This window comes from Myotis nattereri (assembly GCF_964212035.1).
Source record: "Myotis nattereri genome assembly, chromosome: 2".
NCBI classification, from domain to species: domain Eukaryota; kingdom Metazoa; phylum Chordata; class Mammalia; order Chiroptera; family Vespertilionidae; genus Myotis; species Myotis nattereri.
The window spans coordinates 146,982,801-146,999,270 of NC_138076.1; the positions used below are offsets into that span (position 1 = coordinate 146,982,801).

The 16,470-nt window shown below is 40.8% G+C and overlaps 1 protein-coding gene across 2 annotated transcripts in view; it reads right to left on the bottom strand.

The window, feature by feature from the left end:
* The window catches only part of TBC1D15 (TBC1 domain family member 15), a 72,125-nt gene that overhangs the window by 42,825 nt on the left and 12,830 nt on the right, over positions 1-16,470 (bottom strand). For both annotated transcript variants that reach the window (XM_081083287.1, XM_081083286.1), the window contains exons 2-4: positions 6,409-6,507; positions 5,892-5,966; positions 652-790 (exon numbers count right to left, since the gene is read on the bottom strand). In XM_081083287.1, the coding sequence (XP_080939413.1) occupies positions 652-790; positions 5,892-5,966; positions 6,409-6,507 (313 nt within the window). The remainder of the gene's footprint in view (positions 1-651; positions 791-5,891; positions 5,967-6,408; positions 6,508-16,470) is intronic.

The window sequence follows — 16,470 nt, forward strand, 5'->3', positions numbered from 1 at the left end:
AATCAATAGGAAAAAAACATATACACGTGTTTAATATTTTTAAAAGCGATCAATCACAAATAACCCGGCCATATCACAGATACGCTATACCATATTTGGAATAATATATGTGTTCTATCAGGCTGTTAGCTTGGCTCTTTTTTGTTATCTACATGTAGATAATTACATATGGAAAACACAGATTTAAATATATATATAAAACAGAATAATCACTGAACAAGTATAAAGGGGAGACTGCAATGAGCTGTTAAATTCCCAGTAAACACTGAAATTAGGATGGTTAGCAGTATACTTCATCTCCCCCTGGTGCTTTGGGATAAAATAACTTTCTTTTTTAAAAATTCTACTAGATTAAGAAAAATATGCATGAGAGACAACCAAAGTAATTTTCTAACATGTTTCTATTTTTTGCCATGAATAACTACAAAACAGAAAAAGGATTTTTAAAGCCTTTTTTATGAAGTCACAACCAACAAAACCAAACAAAGCAAAAAAGTGATGAAAAGGGAATATAACTAAAATATAAGAGTTATCTGTATCAAAGTACCAAAGCATCCTTCTTCTCTGAGGAACATAAAGAACTTTCTTTGCACTTTTGTTTAAATAATATTGCAGCAAATCAGTTTAAGATTTCAACGATTTAATTCATACCTCCATTGGTATGTGGCTTCTTTTTAAATGAAACTGTATTAACCATGTCCCACTCTGCTTCGTAACTGTTCACATGTTCTGGTCCTCGATGAACTCTTTCTTTTGGGGCCTGAGTCCATTCTACAACAGAACTGGAATCCTAAAATGATTATAACATATAAAATATTTAGAGACTAGAAGTAGAATTTAACTTCAATCAATAATGTCGTCGCAGCATCTACATAAATTAAATTTATACATTATGGCAGGCATCACTGGTGAGAAAACAGGAACACTTTTTCCTGTCATTTCCTCCCTTGCCCAATCTTTACCATCGGGAGTATGAATTTTCATGCGCCAGGCCTCTAGTGAAATACAAGCAGAAGTCAACTGCAGGGCTTCTGGAACTGATTTTGCTTTCCTAATAAAAGCTTCAACCCTTTTCCCTTCTCCTGCTTCCAATGAAGCTGTGTTGCCTAAAAATATGGCAGCCACTTCATAACTACCCGCACCTTTCCCATCCCCCTTCCCTTCCCCCCCAGTCCTGTTACACCTTTGCCTTTCCCTCTCCTAAGCTCCAAGGGCCCTTATTTTGCTTCTGTTGCTTGTTTCCTGAGCCTACACAGCCCAACTAGCTGACTTCTTCTATCTTTATAACTTTCTAAATAAACGTTCTCTTACAATTAGAAAAAAAAGAAAAGGGAAGGAAAGGAAAGGGGAGGAGAAGATAAGCTTACCCAGATGCCTTGCAGTTAGGGTTGCCAATCCTACCTAATAAAGAGAGAATATGCTAATTGACCCTCACACTGCTGCAAAGATGGCGGCACCACAGCCAATAAGGAGGGAATATGCTCATTGACTGCCCCACCTTCAAAGATGGTGGCTCCCACAGCCAATAAGGAGGGAATATGCTCATTGACTGCCCCACCTTCAAAGATGGTGGCTCCCACAGCCAATAAGGAGGGAATATGCTAATAAAGTGCCACACCCTCAAAGATGGCGGCACCCAATCCCCTCAGCCCCACCAGGGCGGCAGGCACACAGCGCCTCCAGAGTTCCCCAGACCTCTTAGGCCCCCAGACACCCAGAGCCGGCCCAAAGGGCAGGCAAGCCTCAGATGGCAGCTGCCCAGCCGCCCAGGGCCAGCCCAAGGCACAGGCAAGCCTTGGATGGCAGCTGCCCAGCCGCTCAGGGCCACCCAAGGCTCAAGTAACCAGGGCCAGCTGAGGCTTGCGCTGCCAGCAGTGGCAGCAGCAGAGGTATGATGGGGCATCACCTCCCCCTGATCACCGGGTCGCCTCCTGCCCCTGAGGACTCCCAGACTGGGATGGGGGGCAGGCCGGGCTAAGGAACCCCTCTCCAGTGCATGAATTTTCATGCGCCAGGCCTCTAGTGAAATACAAGCAGAAGTCAACTGCAGGGCTTCTGGAACTGATTTTGCTTTCCTAATAAAAGCTTCAACCCTTTTCCCTTCTCCTGCTTCCAATGAAGCTGTGTTGCCTAAAAATATGGCAGCCACCTCATAACTATAAGAGACAAAACAAGATTACTACAAATAGCTCCAAATCTTCAGACTTCTGGTTGAGGAAAATAGCCAATGGTGCCTACTTACTTAAGCCACCATCAGTTGCATATTCTCTTTAACTTAAAATTAGCTAAACATTACAAATAACATATCTACATGTAGAGTTCTAATAGAACTTGCTATTTAAAAAGAGACTAAAACCAAAAGTCTAAAATGTAATGTTAATAAGTATGTCAAATCAAAAAGTGAACGAATGAGACACGTGATGCTGGGCTGATGTTGTGGCATTCACTGGGACGTTCGCTGCTCCAACTAGTGGTGGGGTATCTGAAGCTGGCTCTTAACCCGAATTTTAGCTCGCAACTCAAAGCAAAAAATCGGGCAAGAGATGGCTCGTATCTCGAAAAACTCGTTAGTTGGGACACTCGTGAGTCAAGGCCCCACTGTATTTCTAAACATTAATGGAAAAATATCCTTGGGATAGCATTAACAACAAAAAATGAGAAATAAATAAAATAATAAAAGCAGTGTGTGTGTGTGGGGGGGGGGGGGGGGAATGCAGTCCTTACCACCATCATTACCAACTCTACCATCTCTAGTGGAGAAAGCTAAGAAGCATCTACAGAACCCTCACCTCACACAAAGGCTTGGAATAGGTACATCAAGTACTTTTGGAAATCAGTATAAAGGTCAAGCTAAAAAAAGGACTACTAACAAAAGTCCAGAGGCTAGAGGTTTACTCATTAAAAAAGCTAAGTTTATCTCTAGATTAGGAGAAACCAAGCACAGTCAGCAAAGGGATAATACACTAAAAACAGGAGAATTACCTAAAAGTCCATCTCTACAAAGAGTTGGCAAGGTTCCTAGCTCTCTTCCTCTCAGTTCCCATAACACTGGAATCCAGGCTTACCCTTTCCAGCCGGTAATCTGCAGACTGTTCTCTGAAGAATGAGTAACCCAAGAGAAAGACCTAAATTTCAACACCAAGGATTCTCACATAAGCAGAGTAGCCAGATCATCCTGAGTCCCAACTGTTACCAAACCTACTCACACCTAGAGAGAGTATAGTCACTTTTCTGTGTGTGCTGTTAAATATGAGCACTACAAAGATCACCAAACTTCAGGCAAATGTCTATACAGAAGACAAAGTCCAAATGAAACAAGAAAAAAAGTCAATTAGAGGAAGTAGACTATATATAGAAATGAAACCATCTAAAAAAATCTATCCTCAAACACCTTAGAAATAAGGAAGGATATTACATCCACTAAGAACAGGATGCTGGGTTTAAAAACAGGGTGAGGCAAGCCAGTGAGCCAGGTTAAGTGGAACAGGGAAACTGAGACAGACAGCGGAATAACCTGGCAGAGCAATTTTTAGCAGATACAGAAGGTCACCTCCCTAGAAATAACATCTAAACCCCAGTCGTATTTCAGCTCCAGTCCCAGAAAAGTAGCAAAACCAAGTGGGCAACACCAGGATTAGTTGCAATGACTAATGTCCCCTGCCCTGACACTGACCAATCAGTGAAGACCATGACCCTGAAGGAGCACAATTAGAAAGCTGATGACTATTCTGCTAAAAACAAGATCCCCCCAAGACCTCCCCTAAGATTCCTGGCAGTAAGAAAAGGATTCAGCTTTCCCTCTGGGGAGCAGCCCCCACCATTTCCTTTCCCCTCTTCCTCCACCTCAGGAAGGCATCTCCTAAACTCCAAGGGACACCACAAGATTTACAACCAGAGGAGCAATGCGCAGCGGAAACTCATCCTAAGCTAACCCCTGAACCTGTTTCCAAGGCCCCCTTTAGCTTACTTCCCAGAGGGCTAGGACAGCCCAGCCTAGGCTTTCCTGTTGCTGCTTCTATGCTAATCCCTTGCTTGCTTTACTGTCCCAGCTTTAATAAACATTCCCTCATAGTCATCTGGACTCGTGTTGTGAAATTTTTCCGGCACGAAGTTAAGAACCCACACACTACTGGCTGGTCCTAGGCAAACCCACTCAGGGCCTGGTCCCCTGTCTGGTAACAGTGGGAAGGAAAAAACAGCACAATTTCCTAGAAATTAAAACTATAATAGCATGGCCTGTGTGGCTCAGTAGTTGAGCATCAACCTATGAACCAGGATGTCACAGTTCAATTTCTGTTCAGGGCACATGCCTGGGTTGTGGGCTTGATCCCCAGTAGAGGACGTGCAGGAGGTGCCATTCAATGATTCTCTCTCATCACTGATGTTTCTATCTCTCTTCTCCTCCCTTCCTCGCTGAAATCAATAAAAACATATTTTTTAAAGTATTTTTTAAAAATATAACAAAAATGAAAATGGCAATAACTAAAAGATAAAACTGAAGAAATTTGCCAGAATATAGTATACATATATACACAAATAATTAGAAAATAGGAAAGAAAGTATTAAAAATAATTACAGGACCAGTCCAGAAGGTCTAAAGAGTGTTTCCTAAGGAAAGAAAAGGAAAAATGGAGAGGGAATAACTCAAAAATATTTCCTAAGAAATAAAAGACACAAGTTTCCATATTAAATAAGCCCAACAAGTACTCAGCACAAAGAATAAAAACGACTACAAAGGCTCATTACCAGGACATCCTAAAAAAGATTCTGAAGAGGAAAAATACATACAAAAGATAGGGGATTAGAATGCATTCAACCAAACATCAATAAAGAAAACTAGACAAACCTGGGATCACTTTCAAAAACATGTGGGAAAATTTCTATGCCAGCCAAGCTATCCAATCCAGAATAAGAATAAAAAAAAAAGTTTTTGTTGTTCCCATGCACCTTTTTTTCCCCTAAGGAAGCACTGGAACTTGGGAATAAACCCAAAACAAGACAGTAAACCAAAATAGGTAGATAACAGCATAGGATTTCTTTAAAAGGGGGGAGGGAATAAAATATGGGAAAGAGGCTAAAAGAATCCCCAGGATAACTGATGCAAAGAAAACCCAGAGGGCAACCAGTATAAAATGAAGCATGTGAGACTCTGGAAGAAATGTCTTTATGAAGATGAAATTAGAAGATCATGTATGTGATTAAATACTTTGAGAAGAAATGTGGACAGCTGGGCGAGAGTTTCAAGGTGAAGGTGAAATAGAGGTAAAACAGAGGTAAATCTCTACCTACCATGATACAAATGTTAAAGACAAATTATCATATAAACCCAATGATTCTACACTTAGGTTTCCAAGAGAAAATATATGCTCACACAAAAACTTGTACATGAATGTTCATAGCAGCATTATTTATATTAATCTAAAAGTTAAAAAAAAAATGTCCATCAAATAATGAAAAAACAAAATGTGGTATATCCATAAATGCAGTATTATTCAGGGGGGAAAAGAAAATTATCAATAAATACTATATTATGCATAAACCTTGAAACATTATGCTAAGCGAAAGAAGTCAGTCACAAAAGACCGCACATTATATGGAAATGTCCACAACAGGCAAACTCAGAGACAAAGTAGATTAGTGGTTGCCGGGAACTGGAAGAAGAGGGGATTTAAGGAGTGACCAATAAAAGGTTGTTTCTTTTTAGGGAGTGATGAAATGTTCTAAAATTAAATATTGGCAATGGTTGCACAAAACTGTAAATTTACTAAAACCACTGAATTTTACACTTTGAAAGAGTGAGTTTTATGGTATATGAATTATATCTCAATAAAGCTGTTATGTTTTTTTAAATGGCCTAACTTTCCTGAGCCATTTATTTTTTTCTTAAATACCTTTCCAGCATAGAGAATACTCGAAGAATCTAAAGCATCATCCAATGGTCTCCAATCCACAATAACTTCAGCATCCTAGAGAAGAAAATTATGAACTACATTTACTATTCAGCAATATCTTACATTCTTAGTCATTATTACACTTACATTATTTTTAATTCCATGAACCCAAAATAAAATTTTAACCTCTTAAACATTAGCACTTTAAATATGCAATATCATATATAAACTACTATCGGACAACCAATATAATGTAGATTTTAAAACTCTGCTCACATTTTATTGTAAGAAATGTATTACTGCAACTTCTACATAATGTTTTTAAGTATTCCATGCCATTTTACTGACCTTCTAAAGTATTTTATTTCTAATATCACTTAATGTTAAATTTACAACTATTGTTTGATTACATAACTTTATCTTACACATGGAATCCAAACTTGCTGATAATGCCCCAAAGATTAGCCACTACCATGAACGATTAATTATTAAATAAAATCATTTATTGGAAACATACCTTCTCCAAAACACGTAATATTCCAGAAATCAAGCTGTCTTGGTCATTGCTCTTTCCACTAGATGAGTGAATATAGACACCTTCCTGTTCATATATAACCTAGAATAGCAAAAGTAAGATTAATCACACTATTTTTATTCAATACTATTTCAACATCAGTTTAAAAAAATTAAAGAGATGTTTTCCTATAATGTCTAAACCAAGTTTCTGGTTATTTCATACATAAATGTATTATCAGGAACAGACTGTGATGAGAGAACCAAGATGGAGGTGTAGGTAAACACCAGTACTTGTTGCTTTCTACAACCACATCAAAATTACAACAAGCCCTAACCGGTTTGGCTCAGTGGATAGAGCGCTGGCCTGCAGACTCAAGGGTCCCAGGTTCGATTCCGGTCAGGGGCATGTACCTTGTTTGCAGGCACATCCCCTGTGGGGAGTGTGCAGGGGGCAGCTGATCAGTGTTTCTCTCTCATCCATGTTTCTGACTCTCTGTCCCTCTCCCTTCCTCTCTGTAAAAAAATCAATAAAATATATTTTTTTTAAAAAATTACAACAAAATACAGAACCCACCATCATTCAGAACTGACTGAAAGCTGGCTGAAAGGAAGTTCTACCACCACAGAAATAAAGAAGAAAGCACACTGAGACAAGTAGGAAGGGCAGAGGCATAAGATGGGCTGGTCCGACACCCACATGTGACATTTTTTTAATCAGGAGGGATATCTCCAATACCTCCCCTGAGAAGCAGGGGGTCGCAGCCCCACACGAAACTCCCAGCCCAGGGTTCCAGACCTTGGAAAAGAAGTCCCTGTAACTTCACGCTGTAAAAACCAGCAAGGATTGTGGCTGAGTGACATAGAAGCTGCTGAAGTCCCAGGTGTTCCACGAACATAAAAGGTCCTGCTTCCTCTGAGCTCCAGCACCAGACAGCAGGTTTAGGGGAATCCAGGGACATACAGGGAGGAACTGGACTGTCTGGCATTGGGGCAGAAACTCATGGGCAGCTTTCTCCCAGACAGGGATGCTGGCTGGGGTCATTGTTCCTGTGCTGGAACCTCCCCCATCGCAGAGCTAACTGGCAGCCATATGTGAGTTTCTATAAGCATGGCCTATATATATTGTTTGTTCCACCCTGGTGATTCCCTGAGAACCCACCCCTGGCTTTTTCATATGAATGGCCTGTCCTGGCCCAGGCCTCAGGTTTCCTAAAATCTCTCAAACAAGCAGCAGCTGGCACCACACCTATCAATAAAAGGCCCAAGACCCTACACTAGCACCAGTCTGCATTGCTTCTACAGGGTGGCCTCACCTGGGCACTTCCTAGCCCAATACAAGTAGCAGTCATCTGTATATCTCACTGTAGTTCATGCCAGGTGGCCCCAGGCAGTGGCTGCCTTTGCACCTCCCCAGGGGCCCCAGAGCCAGTGCACCCAGTGGAGAGCTTCAGACCATAGCATATTACACCTCTACACATCCACAGCAACACACTCAAGAGGCAGACTCAGTGAGCACCACTGAAACAAGTCCTGCTGCATAGGGGTGTCACCTACATAGCAACTCTTCCATTGTAGATACAGCTGGTCCTCACAGCCAACTGGCCTGGAAGTCAATTCCTCCCAGTGATGCCAGCAGCAATCACGGCTCAAGTACAAGACTGTGCACACATGCCACAAAGGGGCACACCTAGAGTACCCAGATCAGGTGACTGGGGAGGTTGAGCCACTGGGCCCTGCAGGACACCTACTACACAAGACTACTCTACCAATTCTAGGAGACATAACAGCTCTACCTAGAAACAAACTCAGGGAAGCAGCCAAAATGCAGAGAAAAAGAAACATGTCACAAGAAATGGAAGCAAGCAAGCTACTGGATAGAGAGTTCAAAACAATGGTTATAAGGTTTCAAGGATCTTAATGAGAGCTTCAAGAGACTTAATGAGACTTTCAAGGATCTTAGTGAGAATGTCAAAGACATGAAAAAGGAACAATCAGAAATTAAGCATACACTAACATAAAGAATAATTTATAGCACCCTAGCCCAGTGGTCAGCAAACTCATTAGTCAACAGAGCCAAATATCAACAGTACAACAATTGAAATTTCTTTTGAAAGCCAAATTTTTAAAACTTAAACTATATAGGTAGGTACATTGTTATTAATTTAATTAGGGTACTCCTAAAGCTTAGGAAGAGCACACTCAAGGGGCCAAAGAGCCGCATGTGGCTCGCGAGCCGCAGTTTGCCGACCACTGCCCTAGCCGGTTTGGCTCACTGGATGGAGTGTTGGCCTGCGGACTCAAGGGTCCCAGGTCCGATTCCAGTCACGGGCATGAACCTTGGTTGCAGGCACATACCCAGTAGGGAGTATGCAGAAGGCAGGTGATCAGTGTTTCTCTCTCATAGATGTTTCTAACTCTCTATCCCTCTCCCTTCCTCTCTGTAAAAAATCAATAAAATATACTTTAAAAAAAAGAATAATTTACAGGGATTCAACAGTAGAGTAGAGAATTCCAAGAATCAAATAAACAATTTGGAATATGAGTAAGCAAAAGTCACCCAATCAGAAGAGCAAAAAGGAAAAAAAAAATACCAAAAATATGAAGATAGTGAAAGGAGCCTCTGGGACAACTTCAAGCATACCAACATTCGCATTATGGGGGAACCAGAAGAAGAAGAGAGAGAACGAAATATTGAAAACCTATTTGAAGAAATAATGACAAAAAATTCCCCCTACCTAGTGAAAGAAAGCACAGAATCCAGGAAGCACAGTCTGAAAGAAGAGGAACCCAAAGAGGTCCACACCAAGAAACATCATAATTAAAATGTAAGGGCTGAAGACAGAGAATCTTAAAAGTAGCAAGAGAAGCCCTGGCCGGCTTGGCTCAGTGGATAGAGCATCGGCCTGCAAACTGAAGGGTCAAAGGATTGATTCCGGTGAGGGGCATATGCCTGGTTGCAGGCTTGATCCCCAATAGGGGGCATATGCAGGAGGCAGCCGATCAATGATTCTCTCTCATCATTGATGTTTCTACAGTGGGGCCTTGACTTACGAGTTTAATTCGTTACAAGACCGAGCTCGTTAAGGAGCTCGTTAACTCAAATTACTTTATCAACTCAATGCAAAAAGTTGGCCGAGAGACAGCTGGTATCTCAAAAAACTCGTTAGTCGGGACACTCGTAAGTCAAGGCCCCACTGTATCTCTCTCTCCCTCTCCCTTCCTTTCTGAAACCAATAAAAAATATATATATTAAAAAAGGAAAGAAAAAGAAATTTTTTTAAAAAAGCAGCAAGAGAAAAGCAGTTAGTCACCTACAAGGGATCACCCATATGACTGTCAGCTGATTTATCAACAGAAACTTTGCAGGCCAGAAGGGAATGGCAAGAAATATTCAAAGTGATGAATAGCAAGGACCTACAACCAAGATTACTGTACCCAGTAAAGCTATCATTTAGAATTGAAGGTCAGATAAAGAGCTACACAGACAAGAAGAAGCTAAAGGAGCTCATCACCACCAAACTAGCATTATATGAAATGTTGAAGGGTATTCTTTAATAAGAGAAAGAAAAAGAAGAGGAGGATTAAAAAATATGAGATCAATCAATGAACTGGTGTGTATATATGCATAACCCGTGAACACAGACAATGGGGTGGTGAGAGCCTGGGGGTAGGAGGGAAGATGGGAGCTGGCCAGAAGAGGTTAATGGGAAGAAAAGAAGGACGTGTGTAATACTTTCAATAATAAAGATTAAAAGACAAAATTAAATTAATAAAATGGCAATAAATGCATATCAATAATTGAATCTAAAAATCAAAATAAATAAGAAAGCCAATAAACAAACTAAACTGAATACAATAGAATTAGAGGGATGGAAACATGGAACAGACTGATGAATATCAGAAGGTGTGAGGGGGTGTGTGGGAGGAGATTAACCAAAGATCTTATACTCATACTAGAGGCCCAGCGCACGAATTTGTGCACAGGTGGGGTCCGGCCGGCCAGTCCTGATTGGGGCTGATCGGGGCCGGGTCGGCCAGTGGGAGGAGCCGCAGGAGGTTGGCAGACCGGTCCCACCCCCGTTCGGGTGGGGGGGCCGATCAAGGCCACAGTGCGCGTCAAATCAAGCAGTTGTTCCAGTCGTTCTGGCATTCTGGTCTCTTGGCTTTTATATATATAGATATGCATTATCTAAGGACATAGACAATAGGGTGATGAAGGCCTGGGGTGGGGCGGGGCAGGAACTGGGTGAAGGGAGACCATGAGGAGGGGGGACATCTGTAATACTCTCAACAATGAAGATTTTGTTTTTAAAGACTATGATAAAAGTAAAAAAAAAATAAAAATAGCACTTAAACTTAAAAGTACTTCAAAGAAAGATAAAGTGGAATTTGTTTTGCTCTACATGAAAAGTTTTGAATTTCAAGATTATCACAATCTTCTCCATAAACAAAGATAGCAGGATAACTGCTGTGTTAACAATATGCAAATTTCACTTAGGTATGTTTTTAACAAATGTTAAGCAAACTGAAAGTGGACCTGAAAATATTCAAGAATAAGACTAGATGAAATATTATACTCAATGGACAAATACTAAAACCATTTCCCCGAAGAACAGGAACAAGAAATGAATGCCCATTTTCACCATTCCTGTTCGACATAGTATTGGAAGTGCTAGCCACAGTGATCAGACAAGAAGAAGAAATAAAAGGCATCCAAATTGGACAAGAAGTAAAATTCATTATTGGAAAATGACATATTGTACATAGAAAACCCTAAAGACTCCATCAAAAAACTATTAGATTTAATAAATGAATTTGGCAACATAGCAGGATACAAAATTAACACCCAGAAATCTATGGCATTTTTATATACCAATAATGAACCCACAGAAAGAGAAACTAAAAAAAAAATCCCATTTACCACTGCACCAAAAAAATTCAGGTACCTAGTAATAAACTTAACTAAGGAGGTAAAATACCTATACAGAGAAAACTACAGGACGTTGAAAAAAGAGATAGAAGACATAAACATATGGAAAAATATACCATGTTAATGGACTGGCAGAATCAACATCATGAAAATGTCCATATCACCCAAAGCAACCTATAGATTCGATGCAATCCCCATTAAAATACCTACAGCATATTTCACAGACATAGAACAAACTCTCCAAAAATTTATATGGTATAAAAAAAGACCCACCCTAGATGGTTTGGCTCAGTGGATCGGCCTGCAGACTGAAGGGTCCCAGGTTCGATTCTGGTCAAGGGCACATGCCCAGGTTGCAGGCTTGATCCCCAGTAGGAGGCATGCAGAAGGCAGCCGATCAATGATTCTCTCTCATCGTGATGTTTCTATCTCTCCCTCTACCTTCCTCTCTGAAATTAACTTTATAAAAAAATGTTTAAAAGACCCTCAATAGCTACAGCAATCCTGAGAAAGAAGAACAAAGTTGGAGGAATCACAATAGCATATATCAAGCTATATTACAAAGCCACGGTTCTCAAAATTGCCACAAGAACAGACATATTGACCAATGGAACAGAACAAAGAACCCAGAAATCAACTCAAGCCATTATGCTCAATTAATATTTGACAAAGGAGCCAAGAGCATACATTGTAGTCAAGCTGGTCTCTTCAATAAATGGTTTTGGGAAAATTGGACAGATACATGCAAAAAAATGAAACTAGATCCCAACTTATACCATACACAAAAACAAACTCTAAATGGATAAAAGACTTAAATGTGTGACGGGAAACCATAAAAATCTTAGAAGAATCCATAAGCAGCGATATATCAAACCTATGTTGTAGCAATATCTTTACCGATACAGCTCCTAGGACAATGGAAACTAAGGAGAAAATAAACAAATGGGACCACATCAAAATAAAAACTTCTGCACTGCAAAAGAAACCATCAATAAAACAAGAGAGTCCACTGCATGGGAGAACATATATGCTAATGTTACATCCAATAAGGGTTTAATCTCCAAAATTTATAGGGAACTCATCCAACTTAACAAAAGGAAGATAAACAATCCATTCAAAAAATGGGCAAAGGACCTAAATAGACACTTTTTGAAAGCAGACATACAGAAGGCCAAGGACATATGAAAACATGCTCAAAGTCACTAATCATCCCGAGAGATGCAAATCAAAACAACAATGAGGTACCATCTCACACCTGTCAGAATGGCTATCAACAAATCAACAAACGACAAGCGCTGGAGAGGATGTGGAGAAAAAGGAACCTTCATACACTGATGGAGGGAACGCACACTGATGCAGCCACTGTGGAGAACAGTATGGAGTTTCCTCAAAAAGTAAAAAATGGAACTCGCATTTGAACCAGGGATCCCAATTCTAGGAATATATCCCAAGAAATCAGAAAACAGCCTAAGTGCCCATCAGCAGATGAGTGGATTAAAAACAGTGGCACATCTACAAAATGGTATACTATGCTGTTGTAAAAAAGAAACAACTCTTACTACTTGCAACAGCATGGATGGACCTGGAGAGCATTATGCTAAGCAAAATAAGCCAGTTGGAGAAAGGTAAATATCACATGATCTCACTCATTTGTGGAATATAATGACCAAGATTAACAAATCAACAAAAATAGATCCAAGACCTGGAAGCATTGAATAGACCTTCAAACCTCAGAGGGAAGACAGGGGAGGGTGGCAGGGTGGGGTAAGAGATCAACCAAAGGACCTGTATGCATGCATATGAGCATGATCAATGGACTCAGACAATAGGGGGGTAGGGGGAACTGTTGGGGGGCGGGAACAGGCTGGGGAAGGTCAATGGGAGAAAAAGGAAACATATGTAAAACTTTCAACAATAAAAAACTTAAAAGAAATAGATGAAAAATCAATGCTTCCTAACTGTTCCGATAAGAACACATTTCTTACCTTAAGATCATTTTGGTGTGTTTTTGTAGTGGAAAATAAAATAGTCACTTCTAGAGCTAAGTACTTTTGACATACGTAAGTTTTGAGTAGAGTGTACTTTCTACTTATATAGACCCTTTATAAATATAATCACATCACTATTCAGAACAGCATGGGGAACAACAACACAGGACAAGGAGAAACCAAGATGGCGGCATAGGAAAACACCGGAAATTGCTGCCTTGCACAACCACTTCAAAAATACAGCTAAAAGACAAAACGGACATCATCCAGAACCACAGGAAGGCTGGTTGAGTGGAAATTCTACAACTAGAAGGAAAGAGGAAAGCACACTGAGACTCAGAGGAGGTGTGGAAGTAAAGTGCAGAGGTATGGAGGCACACACGGAAAGGGCTGGCAACTGAGGACACGGTTGTCTTTTTCAATTGGGAGGGAGACACAAGCTCCCAACTGCTCTGAACTCCAGTTCCAAGCCAGTCTCTGGGGACATACGGGGGGAAACTGGACTGTCTGGCATGGGTCAGAACCCGAGGGTGGCTTTCTCTCAGAGGTGCTTGAAGCGATTACCGTGGGACACTGAGACCAGGAGCCTCTTAGGGCAGGGCTGAGGATCAGCCATAGCTGTTTGCTCCGCCCTGTTGACTCCCTGAGACCCCGCCCCACCCAAACTGTGCACAGAGGCTTTTGCATATGAATGGCCTCGCCCTTTGCAATCTAAAATTACCTAACAAACTGCAGCTGGGTCAGGGAGACCCAGAACTTTCAAAAGAAGGCCCAAGGCCCCACAGCAGCTTGCTTTGCTTCACAGCTGGGTCTCATCTGGGCACCTCCAAACCCCAAACAAGGAAGGGAATCTGCAGATCTCTCCATAGCTCCTGCTGGGTAGCCTTAGGCAGAGGCTAAATTAGCACCTCCTTAGAGATCCAAGAGCCAGTGTACCCAGTGGCCAGAGTGGGACCATCCAGATTACAACTCCTCAGATCCATAAGGGACACACTCAGGGGGCAGACTCAGTGAGCAACAAAGCCCCACTGAAGCAAGTCTTGCCCCAGAAGGGTGTCTCCAGCACAGAAGTTCTCCCACCTTAGTCACAGCTGATTATCACAGGCAATTGACCTGGAGGTCAATTTCTCCCAGTGATACCTACAACAATCAAGGCTTAACTACAACAAGACTGTGCACAAAGCCCACAAAGGGGTGCACCAATAGTGTCCATCTAAGGTAATTGGGGAGGCTGAGCCACTGGACCCTATAGGACACCTAGCACACAAAGCCACTCTATCAACACAGGGAAGTAACAAAAATGCGGAGACAAAGAAACAGGTCACAAACGACAGAAATGGAGGAAAGCATACTACTGGATATAGAGTTCAAAACCACACTTATAAGGTTTTTCAAGAATTTTCTAAAAACCGCCCATAAATTTAGTAAGACCCTCAATAAATCTAGTAAGACCCTCAAGGATATGAAAAAGGACCAACTAGAAATTAAGCATACACTGACTGAAATAAAGAATAATATACAGTGTTCTAACAGCAGACTAGAGGATCGCAAAAATCAAGTCAAAGATTTGAAATACAAAGAAGCAAAGAACACCCAACCAGAAAAACAAAAAGAAAAAAGAATCCAAAGATATGAAGATAGTGTTATGAGCCTTTGGGACAACTTCAAGCATACCAACATCTGAATTATAGGGGTGCCAGAAGAAGAGAGAGAGCAAGTTATTGAAAACCTATTTGAAGAAATAATGACAGAAAACTTCCCCTACCTGGTGAAAGAAATAGACTTACAAGTCCAGGAAGCTCAGAGAACCCCAAACAAAAGGAACCCAAAGAGGACCACACCAAGACACATCATAATTAAAATGCCAAGAGCAAAAGACAAAGAGAGAATCTTAAAGGCAGCAAGAGAAAAACAGTCAGTTACCTACAAGGGAGTACTCATATGACTGTCAGCTGATTTCTCAACAGAAACTATGCAGGTCAGAAGGGAGTGGCAAGAAATATTCAAAGTGATGAATAGCAAGAACCTACAACCAAGATTACTTTACCCAGCAAAGGTATTATTCAGAATTGAAGGTCAGATAAAGAGCTTCACAGATAAGAAAAAGCTAAAGGAGTTCATCACCACCAAACCAGTATTATATGAAATGCTGAAAGGTATCCTTTAAGAAGAGGAAGAAGAACAAGGTAAAGATACAAATTACGAACAACAAATACACATCTATCAACAAATGAATCTAAAAATCAAGTGAATAAATAATCTGATGAACAGAATAAACTGGTGAATAGAATAGAATCAGGGGCATAGAAAGGGAGTGGACTGACTATTCTCAGGGGGGAAAGGGGTGTGGGGGGTGCAGGAAGAGCCTGGACAAAAATCGTACACCTATGGATGAGGACAGTGGGGGGAGGGGGGGTAAGGGCAGAGGGTGGGGTGGGAACCAGGTGTAAGGGAGCTATGGGGGGAAAAAGAGGAACAACTATAATAATCTGAACAATAAAGATTTAATTTAAAAAAAAAAAACAAAACAGGACAAGCACCACCAGAGCCCATCACCAATTGGCTGATGAATATAAATTGGCATGTATTCTTCTGTTTTTAGCTAACATTTTATGAAAGACTCAGGCACCAGGAACTTCTTAAAGGAGTTAGAGCTTAACCTTTACAATAATCCTAGACAACAGGTGCTATAACTATATCCTACTATATCATGAGGATGAGGAGCCCATTTGTGTAAATGAGAAAACTGACAGAGGTTAAATAACTTGCCTAAGGGAGATGACAAATAGTAACGGATGGTTACGGAGTAATGTGGAAATTGAAACCCAGACAGTGTGACACCAGAAAACTGATCTCAATCACTAAACTATAAAGCACCCACATTATTTTACTGCCTCTCCTGAGTTATGGAAGTCACTTCTAATATGGACTTGTGTCAGAAAAGAACTTCTGGTAGTCAATACCACACAGAGTTCTGAGCTCAAAATCTGAAGATGACCTTCAATAAAATAGTCATTAAGCAACAGACTAGCATTAAGCAGAAGGCAAAAATTGTGAAGTATGGTGGGAGACAATTCTATTGTTCATACAGAGATAGAAAAAAAATTTTGTTGTTGTTGTTAATCCTCACTCAAGGATATTTTTT